The sequence below is a fragment of the Ictidomys tridecemlineatus genome, chromosome 1, assembly GCF_052094955.1.
Source record: "Ictidomys tridecemlineatus isolate mIctTri1 chromosome 1, mIctTri1.hap1, whole genome shotgun sequence".
Taxonomy (NCBI): Eukaryota; Metazoa; Chordata; class Mammalia; order Rodentia; family Sciuridae; genus Ictidomys; species Ictidomys tridecemlineatus.
This window is the reverse complement of record NC_135477.1, coordinates 69571819-69593818: the sequence shown is the minus strand read 5'-3', so window position 1 is coordinate 69593818 and position 22000 is coordinate 69571819. Positions and strand designations below refer to the sequence as shown.

Below are 22000 nucleotides of genomic sequence, written 5' to 3'. Positions count from 1 at the left end.
GATTATAGGTGTGTACTACAGCCCCTAGCTTGTTTTGTCTTTTCAAAAAAACACAAATATATTTGAACTTTTTTTTTAGACACAGATAGGAACAGAACCCAGGGCCTTGTGCATTCTATCACTGAGCTATACCCCTGGCCCCCTTTTTTTTTTTAATATTTATTTTTTAATTTTAGGTGGACACAATATCTTTATTTTATTTTTATGTGGTGCTGAGAATGAACCCAGTGCCTCACTCATGCTAGGCGAGCGCTGTATGACTTGAGCCACATCCCAAGCCTCCCTTGGCCCTTTTATCACTTCTTAATAATTCAGCTGCATTTCTTTAATTATTCTTTTTTTCCTTTCCCCATCTCCTTTTGGCATCCAGTTAGATGTATGCCTTTTGATTTTCATATTGTTTTTTTATACTTCATTCTGAGTAATTTCTTTACCTCCTTTTGTTGTTCAATTTGATAAATCTGTGTTCCTTTGGAGCTCTTCTACTGTAAATGGAAACATTGAGCTTATTTTTTTAGATTGTTTTTAGAGGAAATTTTTTTAGATTGTTTTTCAAGTCTATTGGGTCACTTTTTGATAGGCTCTTGCTGGTTACTTATGTTCCCAGTTCAATCAGAAAACCAGAACTGTGACATCAACTAACCAACTTTAATAGTTATTCTGTACTGTATAGAGGAAATAATTTATATGAAAGGGAGCACTACCACGGAATTGTTGTAAGGAACCAGTCTGAGTACAGCGCCTTAAAAGGTGCCTGGCGTAGATTTATAACTCCATAAAAATATATTAACATACTGATTTTTATAATCTGTATTCAATAAATCTAACATGATTCTGTACGTCTACATTCTTGTGACTTTCTATCATTTGTAGTTTGAATTTATAGCATTTTTTTTTGTTGTTGCTACCTAGTGGATACTTTATTTGATAGAACTTTGTGAATTCTTTGAAACTCAAGTTGAAGGTTTGTTGCTCATAGGAAATTTTGTATTTGCCTTCTGCTGGATTTTGTTTCCCCCTAACACAGATATGTAAATTCAAGCCAGGCCCAGTGGCCCACTCCTTTAGTCCCAGCAATTTGGGATGCTGAGGCAGGAGGATTGTAAATTCTAAGCCAGCCCTGGCAATTTAGCAAGACCCTCTCTCTATAAATAGAATATAAAAAGGGGCTAGGAGTGTGGCCCAGTGGTTAAGTTCAAACTCCAGTACCAAAAAAAAAAAAAAAAAAAAAAAAGAACAAAACAAAAAATAACCCAAATATGTAAATTTCAAGATCCAGCATGTTACCTGGCTACAAATTGTGAAATCTGAAGAACTTTGTGTACATATATACCACCCCCTCCCCATGAAGGCATGCTTTTACTAAGTGAATTTTCTAACATTTGACCACTTTTTGAGCATGTACTATGTAATGAGTCCTGGCTTCAGGTAGCGTGTGCTCTAATAAGGTGTTATAACCTGAAAGATATTCAATACATACCATACATTCTAGGTTTTATACATGACTATAGGGTATTTGGTCAACTTCTACTTTTGCTTACTTTCTTTATGCATAGGCTTTACTGATGGCCTCAATTCCTTTTTTCTTTCTTTCTTTTTTTTTTATTGGCAGACTTAAAGATCATCATCATTATTTTGGTAGCACTGGGGCTTGAACCTTGGGGAGCTACATCCCCCACTCCTTTTTTATTCTATATTTTGAGAGAGGGCATCACTAAGTTGCTGAAGCTGGCCTTGAACTTGGCAGTTCTCCTGCCTCAATTCCCAAGAAGCCGGAATTATAGACACATGCCATTGTACTGACTCCAGATTAATTTCTTTGAGATATTTTTATATTTCATTATTCTTATATGTCTTGTTGCCACAGGGCTTTAAGGGTCTCTTAAAGTTCACCACATTACCATAAATTAAAATTCTGAACCACATCAATTTTTTTTTTAAATGTTTTTAGTTGCCAATGGACCTGCATTTTTATTTATTTATATGCGGTGCTGTGAATCGAACCCAGTGCCTCACACATGCTAGGCAAGTGCTCTACCACTGAGCCACAACCCCAGCCCCTGAACCACATCAATTTGAAGAAGAAAATTAGGCCACATGTCCTAAATTGCCTTTGTGAAAAGTCTATTTTTTATGAGATTTTGAAATAATCTTTAGCTCTATTGAATGGTTAGAGAAAAAAGCACAACATAAATTTCACAGTGGTATTTAACTCAGACAATTTAACTCAGACAACCGATTTGAGAGAAAACATTTTAATTTCAGAATATAGTGTTCATCTATTTAGGGCAAAGAATATTTAGTCATTTGGATATAGCATACTCTAGAACTGCTTGTCTAGCATGTGCAAGGCCCTGGGTTTAATTCCCATTATTGCAAAAATAAGCAAAGAATAGAAGTAGAATATAAGATTTGATAGTTATTTTAACTTGTTATGAGATTATATTTCAAAAATTAAAACCTCTTGAGCTGAGGAGGTCTAGATAGTTCTGATACAGCACAACTGAGTTTGCAGAACAATGAGTCCTTATTCCATTGATAGCAGTTGCTTTTTTGATTATGATGAGTTTTGAATTAAAGAGCCAATAGAAGATGTTGCTATTAAACTCCAGAACCTTTTTTTTTTTTCATTTTAACATTTTTTTTATTGGTTTTATTTTTTAAATACATAACAATGGAATGCATCACAATTCTTATTACACATATAGAACAATTTTTCATACCTCTGTTCAGAACCTTTTTTTTAAAAAAAAACTTTTATTGTGGGGTGAGGGGGTTAAAATTGATATTAATAATTTTAAATAAAAATTTTAGACATGTTACTTTGCTTTTTCCATATTTTTTGTTGGTTTATTATAGTTGTACAAAATGGTGGCATTTGTGGTTACATCTTCATATATGCACACAATAAATAATATAATTTGGCCAGTATAATTTCTCACTATTTGCCCTTTCCCTCCCTTTAGATATATTTTACTTTCATATGAATTTCTCAGATCCCAATTACTTTTAATTAATTAAGCAAGTCTGTCACCTGGAGGAAAAATATATATACAAATATAAATTTAGGAAATGTTAGCTTCACAATGTAATACATCTCCATGCTTGGATTAAGTGACCCTAGAATCCAGTATTGATGCTCATCCCCATTTTTCTTTACTGGCAACTTAAAATTGATAAAATTAGTAAAAAAGAAAAAAAAATTCTACCAAACAAGTGATTAAATGGATTAACTGCATAAGGTAAAGAATACATAAATGTTTTTACATATTAAGTATCAAAAGAGAAATTACAAGTGGTATAGAGTAGCTTATTGAATATTGACTATACTGAGTCGCAGAAAATCATAAAAGATATTGTAGTTGAGAAAATACTTGAGTGACTAAGGTTGTGGCTCAGCGGTAGAGCACTTGCCTCGCACATTCGAGGCCCTGGGTTTGATCCTCAGTATCACATAAAAATAAATAAATAAGTAAAAAAGAAAATATTTGAAAAAAAAATTAAAAATGGGTAACATTTTAAGAAATATTCTAGGTATCAAGTAGCCTAAGACCAAACAAAAAACCCAGTAGTAAGGTGAAGTGCTAGAAAACAGAATCAAGGAATTCAAAGCAATCTAGTTATATAAAGGACTTTCATGATGATAAAGCTCGAGTGATTGTAGATACTTACACCTTCACTCAAAGAAGCAAATGTTAAAAAGTGATTAAGTCTTAAAACAGATAACGAAGTTCTTTATCCATTCACATTTAAAATAATCAGATCTAAATCTATGACTCAAAGCAAAAACCCTCCTATAGCACAATGAAACACACCTGCAATCCCAATGATTTGGGAGGCTGAGGAAGGAGGAGCACAAGTTCAAGGACAGCCTCAACAATTTAGCAAAGCCCTAAACAAGTTAGTGAGACTCTGTTTCAAAATAAAAAATAAAAAGGGCTAGGGATGTGGCTCAGAAGTTAAGTATTCCTGGGTTCAATTGTGGTACCAAAAAAACCCCATGAGAATGTATCCTCAGTTGCTAAGGTTTCCATTTACAGTGATCATTTTCTTTGGTAATTTACTATATTTATTTCTGTTGTAACCATATACTGGAAAGGTAGTTAGGATACTGGGCTCCATCTATTATCAGAGAAAAGATAATTTTAATGTGAAGAGTAGAAGTAGAGGCCTGGAGAGGTAGCTCAGGGGTAGAGAGCTTGCCTAGCATGTTCAAGGCCCTGGATTTAATCCCTAGTACCATACACACACACATAAAACAAAACAAAACAAACAAACAAAAAAACCACAATGAGTAAAATATAAGATTTGGTAGATATTTTAACTTGGCCTGGGAATTATGTTTCAGAAATCTAAAACCTCTTGCACAGAAATAAGAGTAGAGAAATATGTTTCCATAAATACCAAAAAACTTTATTTTGGATAGCAGATGTATGCTATTACTAGATTATACCCAAGTATTGATCCCCCTGCTTCAGAGATGTACTTCTGAATAGTTGTTTTGTTTGTGTCTTAAGGTTTAGTTTTTTCTACTTTCTACATCCTTTATAAATTAAGTGATATAGACCCAGAATTTGATAGGACCACCAGCAATTTTTTTCTTTGGTATTAAAAATTCTTTTATTTTCCCCTCATTCATGCTAGGCAACTGCTCTACCTAGCTAGCCCGCTACACAGCATTTTGTTGTTTCCTTTTACTCTTCTCTTTTTTTAGAATTGGATTGCTTTATGTTTAACTTTTTTTTTTTTTAAAGCTTCTATTTTCTCTCTTTCTTTCTTTCTGGTACCGGAGATTGAACTCAGAGGCACTCGACCACTGTGCCACATCCCCAGCCCTATTTTGTATTTTATTTACAGACAGGGTCTCACTGAGTTGCTTAGTGCCTCGCTTTTGCTGAGACTGACTTTGAATTTGCAATCTTCCTGCCTCATCCTCCAGAGCCGCTGAGATTATAGGCGTGCACTACTGTGCCTGACTTTATATTTAGCTTTGAGAAGATATTGCCTACAATGCTGATAGTCTCTTAAGACAATGATGTGAAATCTAGAGGGGAAAAAAGTACATTTTCAGAATCCTCATACTTGTGGAGAATTGATTCTCTCCATATTTATTATTAAAGGACATGATCCCCCACTGTCTATACTCCCAAACTATATTTAAGGTAAGTATTTTGTAAAATACAACAACCCTCTAAAAAATCTTTATAATTCTTTAATAATGACACTTGCAACTGAACAGTACATGTTTTAGTTACTAGACATCCAGTGAAATGCATGAATCTTTCCAGATTGGTTATTATTTTATTTAGGATTAACTTTACTTTTTTCTATAAATACTTGAGTAATACTGGATTAAAACTAGAATTCTTAAAGGATTCAGTTTAAAAACCACTTAATTTTCTTTACCTTCGAAGTTCTAGTAATAATAACCTCAAAGGTTATTATTGATATATTTAATACCTTGTGTTTCTTTCTGTATTTAGGTCATAGTAATGGGAGCTACTAATCGTCCTCAGGACCTTGACTCAGCTATAATGAGAAGAATGCCTACAAGATTTCATATCAACCAGCCTGTAAGTGCTTTTGATTTATAAAACAGTTAAATATTCACCTTTTAAACAAGTCTTTCTGTGATTTTTAAAGAAAGAATGTTTTGTTTCATAGGACTCATTTATGACAGGCAGGGAAGGAATGGAGTAGGAAATTCCACAATTGCTTCTTTGAGCTTTCCTCTCTCTTCTTTGTTTTTTTTCTTTTTACCCTAAGATCAGTGGGTTTTGCTTCTCTTCTAAGAATATAATTACATTATATATATTTTTTTTTTGAATTTTTAATGTTTTATTGTTTAGTTCTCGGCGGACACAACATCTTTGTTGGTATGTGGTGCTGAGGATCGAACCCGGGCCGCACGCATGTCAGGCGAGCGCGCTACCGCTTGAGCCACATCCCCAGCCCCTATAATTACATTATATTTACCTAGTTATTTTAATGATTTTCTTTAGGAAGTTATGTTAAAAAATCTAAATTATATTTTTAGATTAGCATAGAATAAAGTTGGGGAAAAAATGTTACTTATTTTATTCTGAAGGCCTAGCATGAAGAACTACTTGGTTTTGATTAATTATTGGTAAATGTAATCAGTACTTCTCTCTGACTGGATACTAATTCCCAAAGCTAAAGTATTATATATGCTTAACTTAATGCAAATTTGTGGCTCATGTTGAACCATTACTGCCTTCTTTCTAGCATTTTTTTTTTTTTTTGGTTAGTTAAGATGTATCCTCAAATAGATGATTATAACTTTTTGATACCCTTTAAATTTTGCAGAGAATCTTAAAATATTGAATTTTGTATGTCTTCATATTGAAGAAAACAGAAAAAAACAGATTTCCATGGTAGAAGATACGTTCCATATAGTCAACATGATATAATTATAGTTAATTTTTATTCCTTTCAGGTTTGGTTGTAAAAATATATATAATTTCATTTGTAATCCTTGACTAAAAATTATTTGTCCCATTTATATTCTGAAGCTTATCATATCAGTTTGTTGCAGTAAAAATTTGCCTTCTAAAGTTTGATGATTGTGACTCTGTAAAATTAGTCTGATAAAGTATTTGCTACAGTTAGAATCTCTGGTACTTCTAGTTCCTCAGAGAATATGCACATATTTAGTTACTATATTTGAAAATTACCTGATAAATCAATGAAGAGATTTTTTTTAAAAACTTGATATAGGAGAGCATAAATTATATTTAGTATGATGAATACTTACCAAATATTAATATTTGTCAGATACTTGCTGGTTCTGGTCAATGAAACATTGCCCTTTTTCTCAAAAGAACTTTGGGTTACTGGGAAAGCAGACAACATAAATAATGTTAACATGTTTTACAAAGGTATGTTCAAAGAACCATGAGAATCTGATGAAAACTAATAATTTTGTCTATGGAGCCCTTGGATTTACGGAATCCAGTTGGATGTTGAAGGATGGTAGGAATTTAACAGGCAAATAAAATAAGGGTTCTTCCTACCAGAATGAACAAAGGCAGGAATAGTTTGAGTGAGCTTTAGGGGTAGCTCTGTTAGATACCAAGGAAAATAGAGATAAACCTGGAAAGGTTGACTGTAACCAAGTTTAACTTCATATGCTTTATGCAAGAATGTTTTATATTTTGTAAGCAAGACATTTTAAAGTAAATTAGTTTTCCTGTAATTCTGAATCCCAAGATTACTGACTTTTATCAGTAATTCATTTGGAGTCCCATGGACAACAAGGTTTTGATGAATAGTATTTATCAAATAATAGAAGATACCTTGTAGCCCAATAGAAAAAGAAAGGTTTTTGATATACAAGCGTATAGAACTTTGAGTACAACATGGAAAGTAATATTTTTTGAAGTTATAATATATTATATGTTATCAGACTAATTTGTAACAGATTTCATCAAATTTGTTATAAATTTGTGTATGGATAACATAGAAATGGGAACTTCATTACTTCCTTTTCATTCTGTTTTAAATGAATATGCACATGTATTAGAGGATTTTCTTTCCTGTTTAACTACAGTGTCAAAGTGTAACCTTATCTTAAAACTCCTAATCAAATAAAATGGTTATTAACAGAAGTAGTTATTGGTGATCACATAACATACCAAGTGAACCTTCATTACTCAATACATGTGAATTACAGAAACTGTAGAGTTTTATTTGGTTTTTCAGTAATTTGATTTGAGGATCATTGTAATGAGCATTTTTTTGTCAGTGGTTCAAGAGGATTAAGGATGAATTCTGTCATAATTCTAAAAGTCTAAACTGATGTCAACTTCTTTCAAAACCTTTGCTGGGATTGTAGCTCAGTGGTAGAGCACTTTGCTAGCATGTGTGAGGCATTGGGTTCGATCCTCAGTACCACATAAAGAAATAAACAAAATAAAGTTATTGTGTTCATCTACAACTAAAAATATTTTTTTAAATCTATATAATTATTCCTTAAGTGTAGTTTCTAATATAATAATGTGAGGTATCACTGGCGGAAAATCATTGGAACTAAATAAAAATTCACTGATAAGTGTTAGTGAACGTGGACATTTTATGTTAAATGGAGGAGAGTTAAGTGTTGCCCCAACCTCCAGTTACTGGTAGAAAAACATCTTATGGCAGCCAGGTGCAATAGTATATTTCTATAATCCTAGCTACTCTGAAGGCTGAAGCAGGAGGATTACAGATTTGAGGCCAGTCTGGTGAATTTAGCCTGTCTCAAAAATAAAATGAAAAGAGCTGGAGATTTAGCTCAGAGGTAGAGCACCCCTGGGTTTGATTCTTAGTAACCCCCTTTCCTCAGTCCCTCTCAATCTTAGGGTAGTAGTGAGTTTTCATAAATTTCGTAAGGAAGATTGTAGAGTTATACACACATTGTAGTCTTAGATATTCCTTCACTCATTCAGTAAATATTAAGGGCATATTCTTTCCCATACATTATAGGCACTGGGGATACAGAATAAGAAATAGAATTCAATGGCATACCCACAGATGATTATTGTAGAGTATCAAAATAAGATCTTGCTTTGATCTCTACCAGAGTTTCTGTTTCTGTTTCATTTATTTATTTATTAGTACTGGGGATTGAACCTTGGGATGCTCTACCATTGAGTGATATCACCAGTACCCTGCCCTGCCTTTTAAATTTGAGAGAGGTTTCACTAAGTTGCTGGGACTGCCCTCAAATTTGCCATCCTCCTAAGCTTCCAAGTTGCTGGGATGACAATCATGTGCCACTATGTACAGAAAGTTTCTGTCATTTTGTTTAGGTATCATCACATAGTTCACAAGGGAAGAAGAATTAGGAAAACTAATTGGTCCTTTAAAAAAAAATGCTAACTGAAATTATTCTGCATTTAGGCTCTAAAACAAAGAGAAGCAATCTTGAAGCTCATCTTGAAAAATGAAAATGTAAGTAGAAAATCATTTTTCCTCATTCTATAATGTGCTGTTTATGTTCATAAAATTATTTTAAAGAGGAATGAATGAGGTGTCTGAAAATCATGTAATTTTGAACTTGATCAAAATTACTGTAAAACTGTAGTTTGCTCCTGTAACTCAGTACCTTTGAACTAGTTAAGGTGAGCTTCATGTTTTTGTATTAATACTCTTTGATATTTTTTAGACCATTCTGTGGTTACCTAAGAACATTTATTTTTGTAAAGAAAATAAATTTTTGTTTTGCGTCTTGTTTCTACTTAGTTGGAATATTTTTTGAAGTTGGAATTTAGATTTAAGAGAAATCTTTAATATCTTAAAAAAATCTTTGTTATTTTTATATGATGCTTAGAATTGAACCCAGTGCCTCACATGTGTGAGGCAGGTGCTCTACCACTGAGCTACAACCCCAGCCCCTTCAATATCTTTTGTATTTAAGGTTTGTTTTTTTTTAATAGACCATATAGTCAAGTGTTTCAAACATTAAAATACATATATTGAATGGTATACAGGGAAAATTCTCCCTTTCTTGTATTCTGTACTTTGAAATTGTTGTTATGTCTTTATAAGGAAATTAAAATATACTGTTATTCCTCCTTTTTTAAAAAATATAAACCATGTTAACAAGTCATTTCACTATTCTGGTTATTGCTTTCTTATCTTTGAGGTCTTTCCATATTAACATATATTTTCCTTATTCTGTTCTCTCTCTTTATACTGCTGGGATACTATTGTACAACTACAATGTAATGTTTTTAATCAGTGCCATATTGAAGGACATTCAGGTTGATTCTAGTCTTTCATTATTATAAAAATATTGCATTGAATAACCTTGTACCAGAATATTAGTAAAGCAAATTTTTACAGAAGAGAAATCGCTAAATCTAAGGACAGGGTATTTCTTTCTGTCTTGGTAGCTCTTGCCAAATTATCTGTGAAAGTTTATTCTCATACTGGCAATATTGGAGTACCTCTTTTCTTATAGCTTCGGCAAAGAATGTTATAGAATTTTGTGCCAACATGATGGGTTAGAAAATAGTTATCTCATTAAAGTTTTAATTTGCATTTTTTAGAGATGAAGTGAGTATTGCTATATATTTTTAAGAGGAGTTTGACTTTTTTTTTCCCCCTATAAATCCCTCCACGCTCCCGCCCCCCATTTTTTTTGTACAAAGAACTGAACCCAGAAGACCAAACCCAGGAGCACTTAACCACTGAGCCTCATCCCTAGCCCTTTTTATTTTTTATTTTGAGACAGGGTGTCACTAGGTTGTATACAGTCTTGCTAAATTGCTGGGGCTGGCATCAAACCTGTATTCTCCTGCATTAGCCTCACTCATTTTCTATTGAATTGTTCCTTTTTAAAAGATTTGTGGAAATTCTATATTAGGGAGATTTGTCCTTTGTATGATTTGACAAAGTTTCTAAGTTCATCTTTTGATTTTATTGATAATTTTTCCCCTGTTTATGGCTTCTGAGTTTTAAATATAAATTAAAAGATCCTTTTCTCTTCTCAGGTTTTCAAAAGAATTTTCCATATTTTCTAAGTTCTTGTTACTTGTTTTTCTAAAACTCCATATATTTTTAATTTTAATATTTTTACTTTTAAAGTAAAACAAAATCACAGCCATCAAGATTTGTATATCTCCTGATGGAAGAATATAATTTCACCTAAGAAGTTCTGTCTCCTCTCTCTGTCAACCTGAATATATTAATTTTTTAATTTTTACTTTTTAGTTGTAGATGGACACAATACCTTTATTTTGTTTATTTTGTTTTTTTAAAATGTGGTAATGGGGATCGAACCCAGTGCCTCACATGTGCTAGGCAAGTACTCTACCACTGAGCCACATCCCCAGCCCCCAAATATATTTTTGATATCTAAACTCACTGTTTGAACTCAATACTAAAACTAAGAAACTAAAATAGATTTCCCTATTATTGTATGTCTGTGGCTTCCTTCCTTCCTTGAACCCATCGGTATCTACTTCTCCTTTCATATCTCACTTCCTAACTTCCCACATTTCCCATTGTATTACATCTGTAAATATTTCATTTGTATTGTATTGTATTTTATTTGTATAACCTTGTTAATAATCCATCTAACAAAAATTTAGTTATCATTGTCTAATCTGTTCAAATTTTTAATTGTCTCCTAAATGTCTTGATTTTATTTTTAGTGGTTTTTGTTTGACTTGATTTTCTATATTGAGTTCATAATTTGCAGTTATTTGGTACTTTTTTTTAAGTCTTGTTTAATGTATAAACTAAAGTTTCATTTCTCTTCTTCTTCTTCTTCTTTCTTTTTTTTTTTTGCTCCCCCTCCCTTTTGAATTATTTTCCACAGTCCAGATTTTGCTGTTTATACAGACAGTTACCCTCTAAATTTGGTAGTTGGGTGAGGAGACTGGTAATATTTAAGTTCAGGTTGATAGAAAAGACAGGACAGGACTACTTCTTAGGTGAGATTATATTCTTCCATCAGGAGATATATAATATCATGGTGGCTGTGGTTTTATGTTTTATATTTAAATCTTGGGTATAAGGAGCTAGATATGGTAGCATGCATCTTTAATCCCAGCTATTGGGAGGCTGAGGCAGGAGGAGCATGAGTGCAAGGAAAGTTAACCTGGGCAACTTTTGAGACTATGTCAAAATTGAAAAAATTTTTTTTTAATTTGTTCAAATTTGAAAATGTATAAAAAAAGACAAGATGGACTGGGAATGTAGGTCAGTTGTAGAGTGCTTACCTAGCACGTGTAAGGCCTTAGGTTCAATTCCCAATATTGGGGGGAAAAAAGGAGAGGACAAAAAAGAGCTGGGGATGTAGTTCAGAGGGTTCAAATTAATAAGTAAGTAAGTAAATCTTTGCTGTATTTGGAATTTATCTGAATAGGTAATGTGCAGTATGAATCCAAATTTGCTTTTATTTTATTTTTTTTAAGATGGGAATTCATTTGTCCCAACACCAATTATTGAATAGGCCATCTGTTTCTTTATTGAATTTTCACATTTTGGCTGTGTTTTGGACTTTGAATTCAGGTCATTGGTCTTTTGTGTTTGTGTACACTGGCAACACACTGTTTTAATTATTATGGCTTTATAAGTTATAATATCTAGTGGAACTACCCCATGTTGTTTTTCTATCTCATTTATTTATTTATTTATTTATCTCTATTCCCATTTTATTTATTTATTTATTTAGTTATTTTTCATGAAGTTTAAAATCAGTTTGCCTTTTGGAGGGAAAAAAGATAATATTTTTAGTGGATAATTATTCAAGAGAATTGAGATCTTCTTGGTGTTAAATCTTTCTATCCCATAGCAAATATTCTTTCTGATTAATTCTTCCTTATGTTTCAGCAGGGTTCTAAAGTATATCAGAATAACTATTCTAGTCATTTTTCCATTACTATAACAGAAGCTTATTTAGCTCACAGTTCTAGAACCTGGGAAGTCTAAAGGCATGGTGACAATGGATAGTGCAGGCTTTCATACTGTATATAATGGCAGAAAAGCAGAAGGGCAATTGAACACATGTGCAAAAGTAAAAGTATGAGTGGTGGATCTCTCTAACAGCCTGCAGACTCAGTAACTTACCCACTCCCATGGTGACATTTTAAACCATTCTTTTTATATATATATATATATATATATATATATTTATTTTTTAGCTGTAGTTGTACACAGTACCGTTATTTATTTATTTTTATGTGGTGCTGAGGATAGAACCCAGGGCCTCGTACTTGCTAGGTGAGTACTCTACTGCTGAGTCACAACCCCAGCCCAACATTAAACCATTCTTGAGGGCTCCAATCCTATGAGATCTCAATACTACTGAGGTGAGGATTAAGTTTCTGACACATGAATTTGGGCCACTTATTTAAAGCAGAGCAGTAATATATACTCTGTGAAAAAGATTAAAGAACCTATCAAATTACAAAGATCAGAATAAATTACAAAGATTACAGATCCATGGTTTTAACCATTTTGGGAGTGGTAGAGTCTTTTAAGAATGAGATAAAAGCTCTAGTCTTTCCTAAGAAAGCAACATATTTGCATGGAATATTTTGTTTGATTTCAGGGAAATTCCTAAATCTTCCATATTAGTAAGGAATTCCTGTCTTAGATAAAAAATGCAAATTACATTTTGCCTTTTAATTGAATATTTGGTAACTGCTTTCAGAAAGATATTGTGTAGTTGCAGTACTATTTAGATAAAACACAGTTTATAAATCTTTCTCAAGAATAGACATCAGCAGGAGAAATAAACAGAGGAGATAGGTCGACTATGTTGTGCCTAGAAATTGAACAGATATTAGGAGATAGTTCTTGACAACTTTGCAGAGATTTCAGATTATCAGTATAATTTATTTAACTTTAAAAAAATGTAATGAGATATTGTATTGTGTAACTGAAAGTTAACCATATTTTTAAACCACATGTATGTATCTAGTAAAGATATAGATAATGTAGATGATTTATATATTTAAATATATATCAACAGTGTAAATGATGAAATTTCTGTTTCAATATTGTTTTGTGTGATTTTTTTTTTAAATAGCAATGTCTTTGGAAGTTCTTTTAGAATTACATTTGTCATGGGCACAGGAAGTTTTTAGCATTCTGTTTCTTATTCATGAAAGCACAAATGATTAGTCTCTAATCAGTTTTATGATGCAAAATATGAGTGTTCTCTAGATAATTGCTGACATGGGAACATCTCATTTCCTACTAGCTAATATTTATATGCTGAAGGCAGATTGCTCCTTCAATAAAATATGAAAGAAATTTATTTACTTTTTTTTAAAGATGCTTCACATCAGTAGTACAAGTGAGTACCATTGCTGTTTTTACATTACTGAATAAATAAGCGTTTATTAATAGAAATAAAGTAGCAGACTTTTATATTTTTTGAGTTTATGTTCTCTGAAGAAAAGATTGATACTCTTAAAATGATCCTGTGTTCCACTCTTACAGTTCTTTATTAATAGATATTCCATAACATTATTTGCTTTCTTTTAAAAAGAAAGGGTAAGCTGGGTGCAGTGGTACACACCTGTAATCCCAACTACTTGGGAGGCTAAGGCAAGAGGGTTCAAAGCCAGCCTGGGCAATTTAGCAAATCCCTGTCTCAAAATTTAAAAAATTAAAAGGTCTGGGGATGTAGCTCAGTGGTAAAGCTCCCTTGGGTTCAGTCCCTAGTACCAAATAAAATAAATAAGTTTTTAAAGTAGGGTAGTAGTTTTGGCTTAAAATTTTAAGTGTAAAAAGAATTAATGCTAATAAAATTTATATAATAAAAGTATCATGTCTGACTGTAAAGTAAGGAGGTCACTTTTTTCCCCTATACAAACTTATCTGAATTTAAACAGAAATAATTAACAGGCATGGGCTTCAGAGACAGACCTGAGAGTCTCCCATATTCTGGCTTGACCATTCCCTGCTTGGTCATACTGTTCAGTATATTTATGCCTCATTTTTTTTCCTTTTGGAAATTAGATGCCAACAATCTAATGGAATCATTTTGAGAATTTAATTAGATTTTTGTATGTAAACTACTTAGAGTAATATGCATATTAAGTGTACAGTTAATTTTAGGTAAAGTAAATACCTACATAAACAAGTGCTTTTCTTTCAAGTTATTTTAGAAGTCTCTTAATATGCTCTAATATTGTTACCAGTTCTCAAAAACCTTCAATTTGGGAATTGGCTTTATTGCTTAATGAAAAGAATTTCCATTCATGATTTGTCTAATGTCTATTATTCTACAGTAAAAAAAAAAAGGGGGGGGTACTTTTGGAGTGCTTGCTATGTACCAACACTGTTGTGAATTGTGCTTTGTTTTATATACTACTCAGTCCTACAAGGAGTACATATTAGCTCTGTTTTATAGTTGAGGAGACTGAAACCCAGAGAAGTTATATAAAAATTTGTTCAGAATCACACAAAGAAGTGATGGAACCTTTTTCTGAACCATTAGGCTATGCTTTCTCTGTTAACTAACTTGCTCCCCCATGACTAGAATTTTCTTTCTTTTTTTTTTTTTAAGTTATAGACAGACAACTAACTTCTTTCAAATTTAGATCAAATTTAGCAACCCATCTCTACCCACACCCCTATCACCATCTAACCTACTTTCCCGAAGTTGACAGTGAATATCAATTTAATTAATATTTGAGAGTAGATGCCTTATATTTGCATAGGTGTAGGTTATTTATTTTTTACTATTACAAATGGTAAAGAAATTGGATCCTTGTATGTATCTGTTGATGTACAAAGAAGAGTCCCTGAAACAAAAAAGTGAAAACTACAAAGAAAATAGACAAATCTGACTATATCAGACTTAAATCTTCTCTATGACAAGATAACATGAACAAAGTGGAAAAACAAGTCATTGGAAAAACATTTACAACCCTATAACCAAAAAGGACTAATATCTAAATTATATGCTGAATTCCTGTAATGTGTTTGCAAGGTTTATGTGTGGTTATAGTTTAGATATGAAGTATCCCTCCAAAAAGCTCATGTTAGGCAAATCGGGAATGTTCAAAGGTGAAATGCTTAGATTACGAGAGCTATAACCTAGTGAGTAGGTTAATCTGCTTGATGAATTAATAATTTGAAAGGACTACTGTACTCTGTGATGACTATAGGCAGGTAGGGTATAACTGAAGGAAATGGGTCACTGGGGGCATGCCTTTAGGATTTATATTTTGTTCCTGGCACCTCGAACTCACTCTCTGCTTCCTGACTGCCACGAGCTGAGAAGCTTTCTTCCACCATTTATTTCCTCCATGCGTTCTACCTCATCTTGGCCCCAGAACAATGGAGTTGGCTGATCATGGACTGTGTCTCTGAAACTGTGAACCCAAAGTAAACTTTTCGTCCTAAGTTGTTCTGGTCAGCTGTATGAGTCCTAATACATGTAAGTACATTAGATCACAGGTGCAAATTTTAACTGGCTCTAAGAATTTATTCTTTGATGTTTCAATATATGAGACATGTTGAAAATATCCCAATATTATTATGAATTTGCCCATTTTTCTACATAATTATGTTTTGGGGCCATGATGTTAGGTATGTAAAGGTACAGGGAGTTTTTGTCTCTTCTGGTGTATTATTTTTTATGTAATGATTTCTCATCCCAGTTAAGCATTTTGCATAAAAATGTTTGATCTGATGTAACTAGAACTATATTAACTTTCTCTCAGTGTTTACTTTGTATGTCATTTTCAACTTTAAACTTCTTTTTAAATATAAACAAAGCCTATTTTCTTTAGCATAGTTGTGAATTTCAGACCTCAGCTACATTTTTACTACATACACATAAACAACATAAACATAGAATATCTTGTCATTTCCTGATTTATTCTATTTGAGATGATTACTGGTAAATTTGTGTTTATTTTTATTTTAATCTTTCCCATGCCTTTGCTTTCCACTCCTACCCCCTAGTCTTTGTTCATTAGTATTGCTCTTGCATTTCTTACTCCCTTTTTTCCTCTTCCTCTCCTGATTTCAAAGCTACAAATTCTCTTTGTATGACTTAGTGGTAACCCCCCAATTTTTTAGATATAAAGTCTAATTAATAACATCTCTTCCCTCTTTCCAGTGCTATTATTATAAAATCTTAGAAAGCCTTTATGGCTGGTCAAGGTGATGCATGCTTATAATCCCAGCTACTTGGGAGGCTGAGGTAGTAGGATATATCCTTGGCAACGTAGCATGAGCAGATATAGACTTTTTATCCATAAGTTTATGATGATGCTTTTATTCTCCCAAAACTGTTATTTGGCCTTGACTTAACTGACTTGACTGTAAGCTTAGGATGGAGAGAAGAACTGTAAGTACTAAAATAAAGCATCACATTTAAAAGGAATGTTAAATAGAGTGTTTTCGTTTTTGTAATGGACTCTGGACTTAAAAATGCAAGCTCTATGCCAAGTATGTTGAATATATTATAAAATATGTCAATTTGATATCTTCTTTAGAAGTTCACAAGTGAACCTCAACAGTGCTTAAATATCTACTCTTCCTCATCACTCCACAGTGTATCCATTAAACTAACTTCTATCATGATAAATGATAATGAAAATTGAATTTCAAGTTTCTAAACTTTGTGGTTATTGAAAAAAATTCTAAAATTTGAAAGTACTTTTTAATGTTTCTGCTTTGACAATATGCTTAACTTTCTTTACCTCTGAGACAGAAAGCATCCTTTGCAGTATATTTTATATTTGTTTCTTAAGCACGTTTCATGTTTGTTTAAGGTGGATAGGCATGTAGACCTGCTAGAGGTTGCCCAGGAAACTGATGGCTTTTCAGGAAGTGACCTAAAAGAGATGTGTCGAGATGCTGCCCTCCTCTGTGTCAGGGAATACGTTAATTCTACATCAGAAGAAAGGTATGTATATATTTAGACTTGTTTCTGATATTTATCAAACCTTTTAGAGTTTTTAGTTTTAGTTTTTTGAAATTTTGCTTCATAATAGTAACCCTACTTGGGGAATAAAAGGTAAATTTGAATAAGCAGCTCCCCTTTCCCCCTTATTTATTTCCCCTTTATTTCTCCCAGATTTCTAAAGGGGAGTTCTAAAGGAAGGAAGAAAGGGCAGTGGAGAGGTTCTAGAGGACAAAAGCTGAATTTCTTCTGGTAATCCATGGCATGGGTCCCAGAAAGCTGACAGAAACCTAGGCAAGCCTGTCTCTGTTAGGAGAGTTCTCTCGCATACCTAGATAATTTTTGCATCTCAAATTCCGTTATATAGAAATGAATGTCTTGTTTTCCAGGAATTTCATGTGTAAATGAAAGGGGTACTGAATCCTTAATTTGTTAGTAATAATGTTATTAAACAAACCATTTGTTACTAAACCAAATTTTCTTGAAACTAATTTCAAAGTATGTTAAACTTGAGAATTAAATTTTGTACTATTATTAATTTCAGCAAGAATACTGGTGGACTGGGATAATTCAGCCCTATTAACTTTATCCTTTAAGGAAGATTCTCAAAAGGTCACTTGCCCTGAACAAGTACTACTATGCATTTCTTTTCAGAATAGCAACCCTTTAACAAAGAATTCCTGAGACTCTTAAAACTAGTATTCTTTGCAGGGGGGCGGGGTAGGTTGAATGACTTCTCAAACTCTTGCCACTTTGTCAGTTTCCCTTCTTGAACTCCCTGAGGATCTTAGTCCAAGTGATCCTGATTTTGCCTCTGGTAGTTTTATACTTAAGTATAGGGTGTTACCATAGCACACTTCTGCAAAACCTTTGTGTGTGTGGGTATAGAAGGGTTTGTGTGAAAGCTACCCTATCAACCAGTAGCTATGTATGCAGGATTCTGGTCTCGTTGATAGTACTTCCTCAAGCTCCATTGTGAAGAAGTTGACACTCTTTATTTGTTGCCAGATTAATCCAGCTACTTTAGCAAGTTGGGGAATACTTTTGACCTCTGCAGCTAAAGAATCTGCCTTCCAAAGGTCTTTATTGTTGTCAAATATGGAAAAATAAGCTGGGTACACTGGCATACGCCTATAATTCCAGCAACTTGGGAAGTTGGCACCAGATAATTGCAAGTTTGATGCCAGCCTTAGCAACTTAGCAAGATTTTCTCTCAAAATAAAAAAGGACTGGGGATATAGATCTGTGGTAAAGCTCCCCTGGGTTAAGCCCCCAGTACAAAAAAAAAAGTAAAAAAAAAAAGTAATAACCTATACAACATAAATTTTAAGATTACTTAATAAGAAGACATGTTTTTCTCTTCTGAAATTTATATATTTCAATATTGAAAAATCCAGTTAATAGACTTGGGTTGGGTTATCAAAACTTTCCCTATCAATATTTTTTCCATCAAGTACCTTTGAACTACATAGGAGGCATAATATGCTTAATTTTTTCCTCAGATTAAAGTGGGGAGGACTTGGATTGGTTTTTTTCTTTTTTTTTTAAATGATGTTTTACTTCCAGTTTGTAAAAAGCTAAACATGTAGATGGGTGTATACCTAGAAATGCTACTTTTCAATTCTATTTTCATAGAAATAACTTTTAATTTTTTGATAGGAATTATGTATATACCTATTTGGATAAACTGACAATACTGGGTAACATCTTCATTTTTTGGTAATATTCTGTACTTACATTATATTCTTGGTATTGATTTCCTATCTTTTAGCAATCAGTGTCTTTAAAAAATCTCTTATGACTTGAGTATGCATAGAATTCCTGAGAGAATTTGCTGTGTTAATTGTGGTTGTTTGGGGAAAAGAGACTTTATCATTAACAGTCTTATTTTTCTACCACGTGTATTTTTTAAAATGTTGGTAACATATTTTAGGGAAATGTATTATAAAATTATTTGGATTTGTTTGCATTTTAGTCATGATGAAGATGAAATTCGGCCTGTGCAACAGCAGGACCTCCATCGGGCAATTGAAAAGATGAAGAAATCAAAGGATGCAGCATTTCAGAATGTTTTAACACATGTTTGTTTAGATTAAGAGTAAAGATCATTTGTACAGTTTGGTGATCTAGTTCCTTGTGCCCTCTTATTATGGAAATAGAGTGAAAGGAGTGCTCTTAAAACATTGAGGGAGTTCCGTGTTTATGGTTTTTTACTCTGAATTCTAAGTTATTGAGGTATAGTTGTTATGTAAATGGCATGACTACTTTTCAGAAATCATGAGGAGGAACAATTTAATCCAGCCCAAGTGTGGGTGCTTGCGTTTGACCTCTTTAGCCATATGTTGTTATAGCCTTATAGAATCTAAGCTGGTCTTAAAGTAATAAATGATTCATTGGGTCATTAGTGAGAAATGGGAATGTGGTAGGTGCTGGTTCCTAGATATGTATGTATGTGTGTGTGTGAGAGAGAGTATGTATGTGTGTATATTAATTGTATATATCCACTCATTTTTTTATTGACATTCTGTAGATATGTTTGAATACAGAACTTTTTTTTACCCCAACTACTGAATCCAAAAGTACTGGAATAGTATATAGCAAAACTAAGATTTAAGGTTGTGTCCAATAGGTACAGTGATTCAGTCATTTCCAATTGTCATTTCTTTTTTAAATCTTTTTTAAACTGAACATTTCTTTGTCTGCAGTTGATCAGTTGAATCAGCTACGTCTGAATATATACTCGTGGCTTTGTCATAATGGCTGACAGGATAATGAAATAAAAATACTTGTTCAGTGATCAGCATTGGATAGTTATTAGGCAGACATGGTCAACACTGATTTTGCCTCTTTTCATAAGCACATTGAGCAGACTTTTTAAGTTCTAAATGATTGATTTAGGTGGATTGAAAGGCTTTCAAAAGAATAAGTTTGAAAAATTTCCGTGCCCTTCATGTGCATGACTTATTTTCCTTTCTTCTTTTAATGTAACAGTTCTGTTGTAACCATGTGTTTCTTAAATGTTTGTCCTTTAATTATGGTCAAATATAATTTGGTCACCAAAAATGAAATGATAGTTTAAAATAAGTAGCTATTACTAAATGTACTAAGAATACTCATTTTGTAGCTTTAATTTGAAAAATTTTCAATGTATTAAAAATTGTGGCCTCATTAAGTACAAAACTACACATCAGAATTCCTATATTATATCTGTAGTTATTTACTGCTCTGTAACTACATACAAAACTTTATTTTTAGTTCGAAATCTACTAACCAGAATTCTATTATAGGCACCTAAATACATAGCATGAGTAAAATGGCACGACACAATCTTAAGGTGCTTTTTGAATCATCAGAAAGATTAAATTAAGTTTTAGATGCTTTTGTTTTGATTATATTTTTTTGAAAACCCAATCGTTGTTAATGAGTTATTGGATTAATTTAGTTTCTTTGATAATGTCTCTCACAAGAACCTATTGAATAGTTTTTTCTTTAATTTGTACTCTGGTGGGATAGAGGTTGCAGAACACTTTGGTAACAGAAAGCAAGTTATGAAAGATTGTAAGCATGATGGAAAAAGGAATGCAAAATATAAGATACCAAAAATTTGAAAAATTGTCCCATTTTTAATAACTGTAGTATATATACTAGTGTTTTATAAATGTGTAATAAAGGGGTCCCTCTTGATTTTTCTCCACTTAATCCTTGGTCTTTTTCAGTTATTTTAAATGTTATAGGGGTTTCGGGTTATAAAACTTGTATTTGGATAATTTTTATCTGGCAATCTAGATTTCATATTTTAATATATACATTTTAGTATCTAATCATTATTTTGTTTTAATATGAATTTCAGTTATCATTTCATTTTAATCTAATGGCACATTGTTTGAAAATCAGTGATGATATATCCCCTTATGTCCTTTTTATCTTAAATTCAGAATATCCAATTGTGATAACTAACTGAATTTGTCTTGATTTTTGTCATCAAATGAAACCAGAGAAATACATTAATCCCAATAACTGTGACTCTTGTAGGCATATTAAGGCCATAAAGATGAAGAAACTATTTTCCTATGATTTTAAAGAACTTTTAATATTATGTAGTTACCTCTCTTTTGGACTCAAGTTTCACATATGTAGTCTGATCTCTGATTTCTGAAAAATTTTGCTTTTGGTAACACTTAAGAGTACTCCTGGATTCAATCCTCCATACCAAAAAAAAAGTACTTTGTCTAAAATAAGACTTCTTGAATTTAAATTCAGGCTTCCCATTAATTAACTATATGTTCTTGAGCTCTTTACCATTGTTTGTTTTTGTATTTTTGATGCAGGGACTTGGCTGTATTTCCTAGGCTCAAATTCCTGAACACAAATGATTCTCCTGCCTTAGCCTCTCATGTAGCTGGGACTGTTTGTACATACCACCACTGTCTTAAACTGGTTACCTTGTTTAAGCTTCAATTTCTCATCTATAAAATAAGGGCAACAGTAGCACCCACCTTACAGGGTTTGACAGTGAGATAATGCACATTAGGCACTCATCACAGTGTCTGACACAAACATAGTGCTGAAATTTTAACTATCATATTGTTAAGGTTATTACTTTCATACATTTATACA

The 22000-nt window shown here is 32.6% G+C and overlaps 1 protein-coding gene across 1 annotated transcript in view; it reads left to right on the top strand.

Moving 5' to 3' along the window:
- The window catches only part of Atad1 (ATPase family AAA domain containing 1), a 46607-nt gene extending 25525 nt beyond the window's left edge, over positions 1–21082 (top strand). The window contains exons 7-10 of the mRNA XM_005339191.5: positions 5484–5573; positions 8902–8952; positions 17253–17386; positions 19359–21082. Coding sequence (XP_005339248.1) covers positions 5484–5573; positions 8902–8952; positions 17253–17386; positions 19359–19479 — 396 coding nt within the window. The 3' untranslated portion in view covers positions 19480–21082. The remainder of the gene's footprint in view (positions 1–5483; positions 5574–8901; positions 8953–17252; positions 17387–19358) is intronic.
- Positions 21083–22000: the final 918 nt, after the last annotated feature.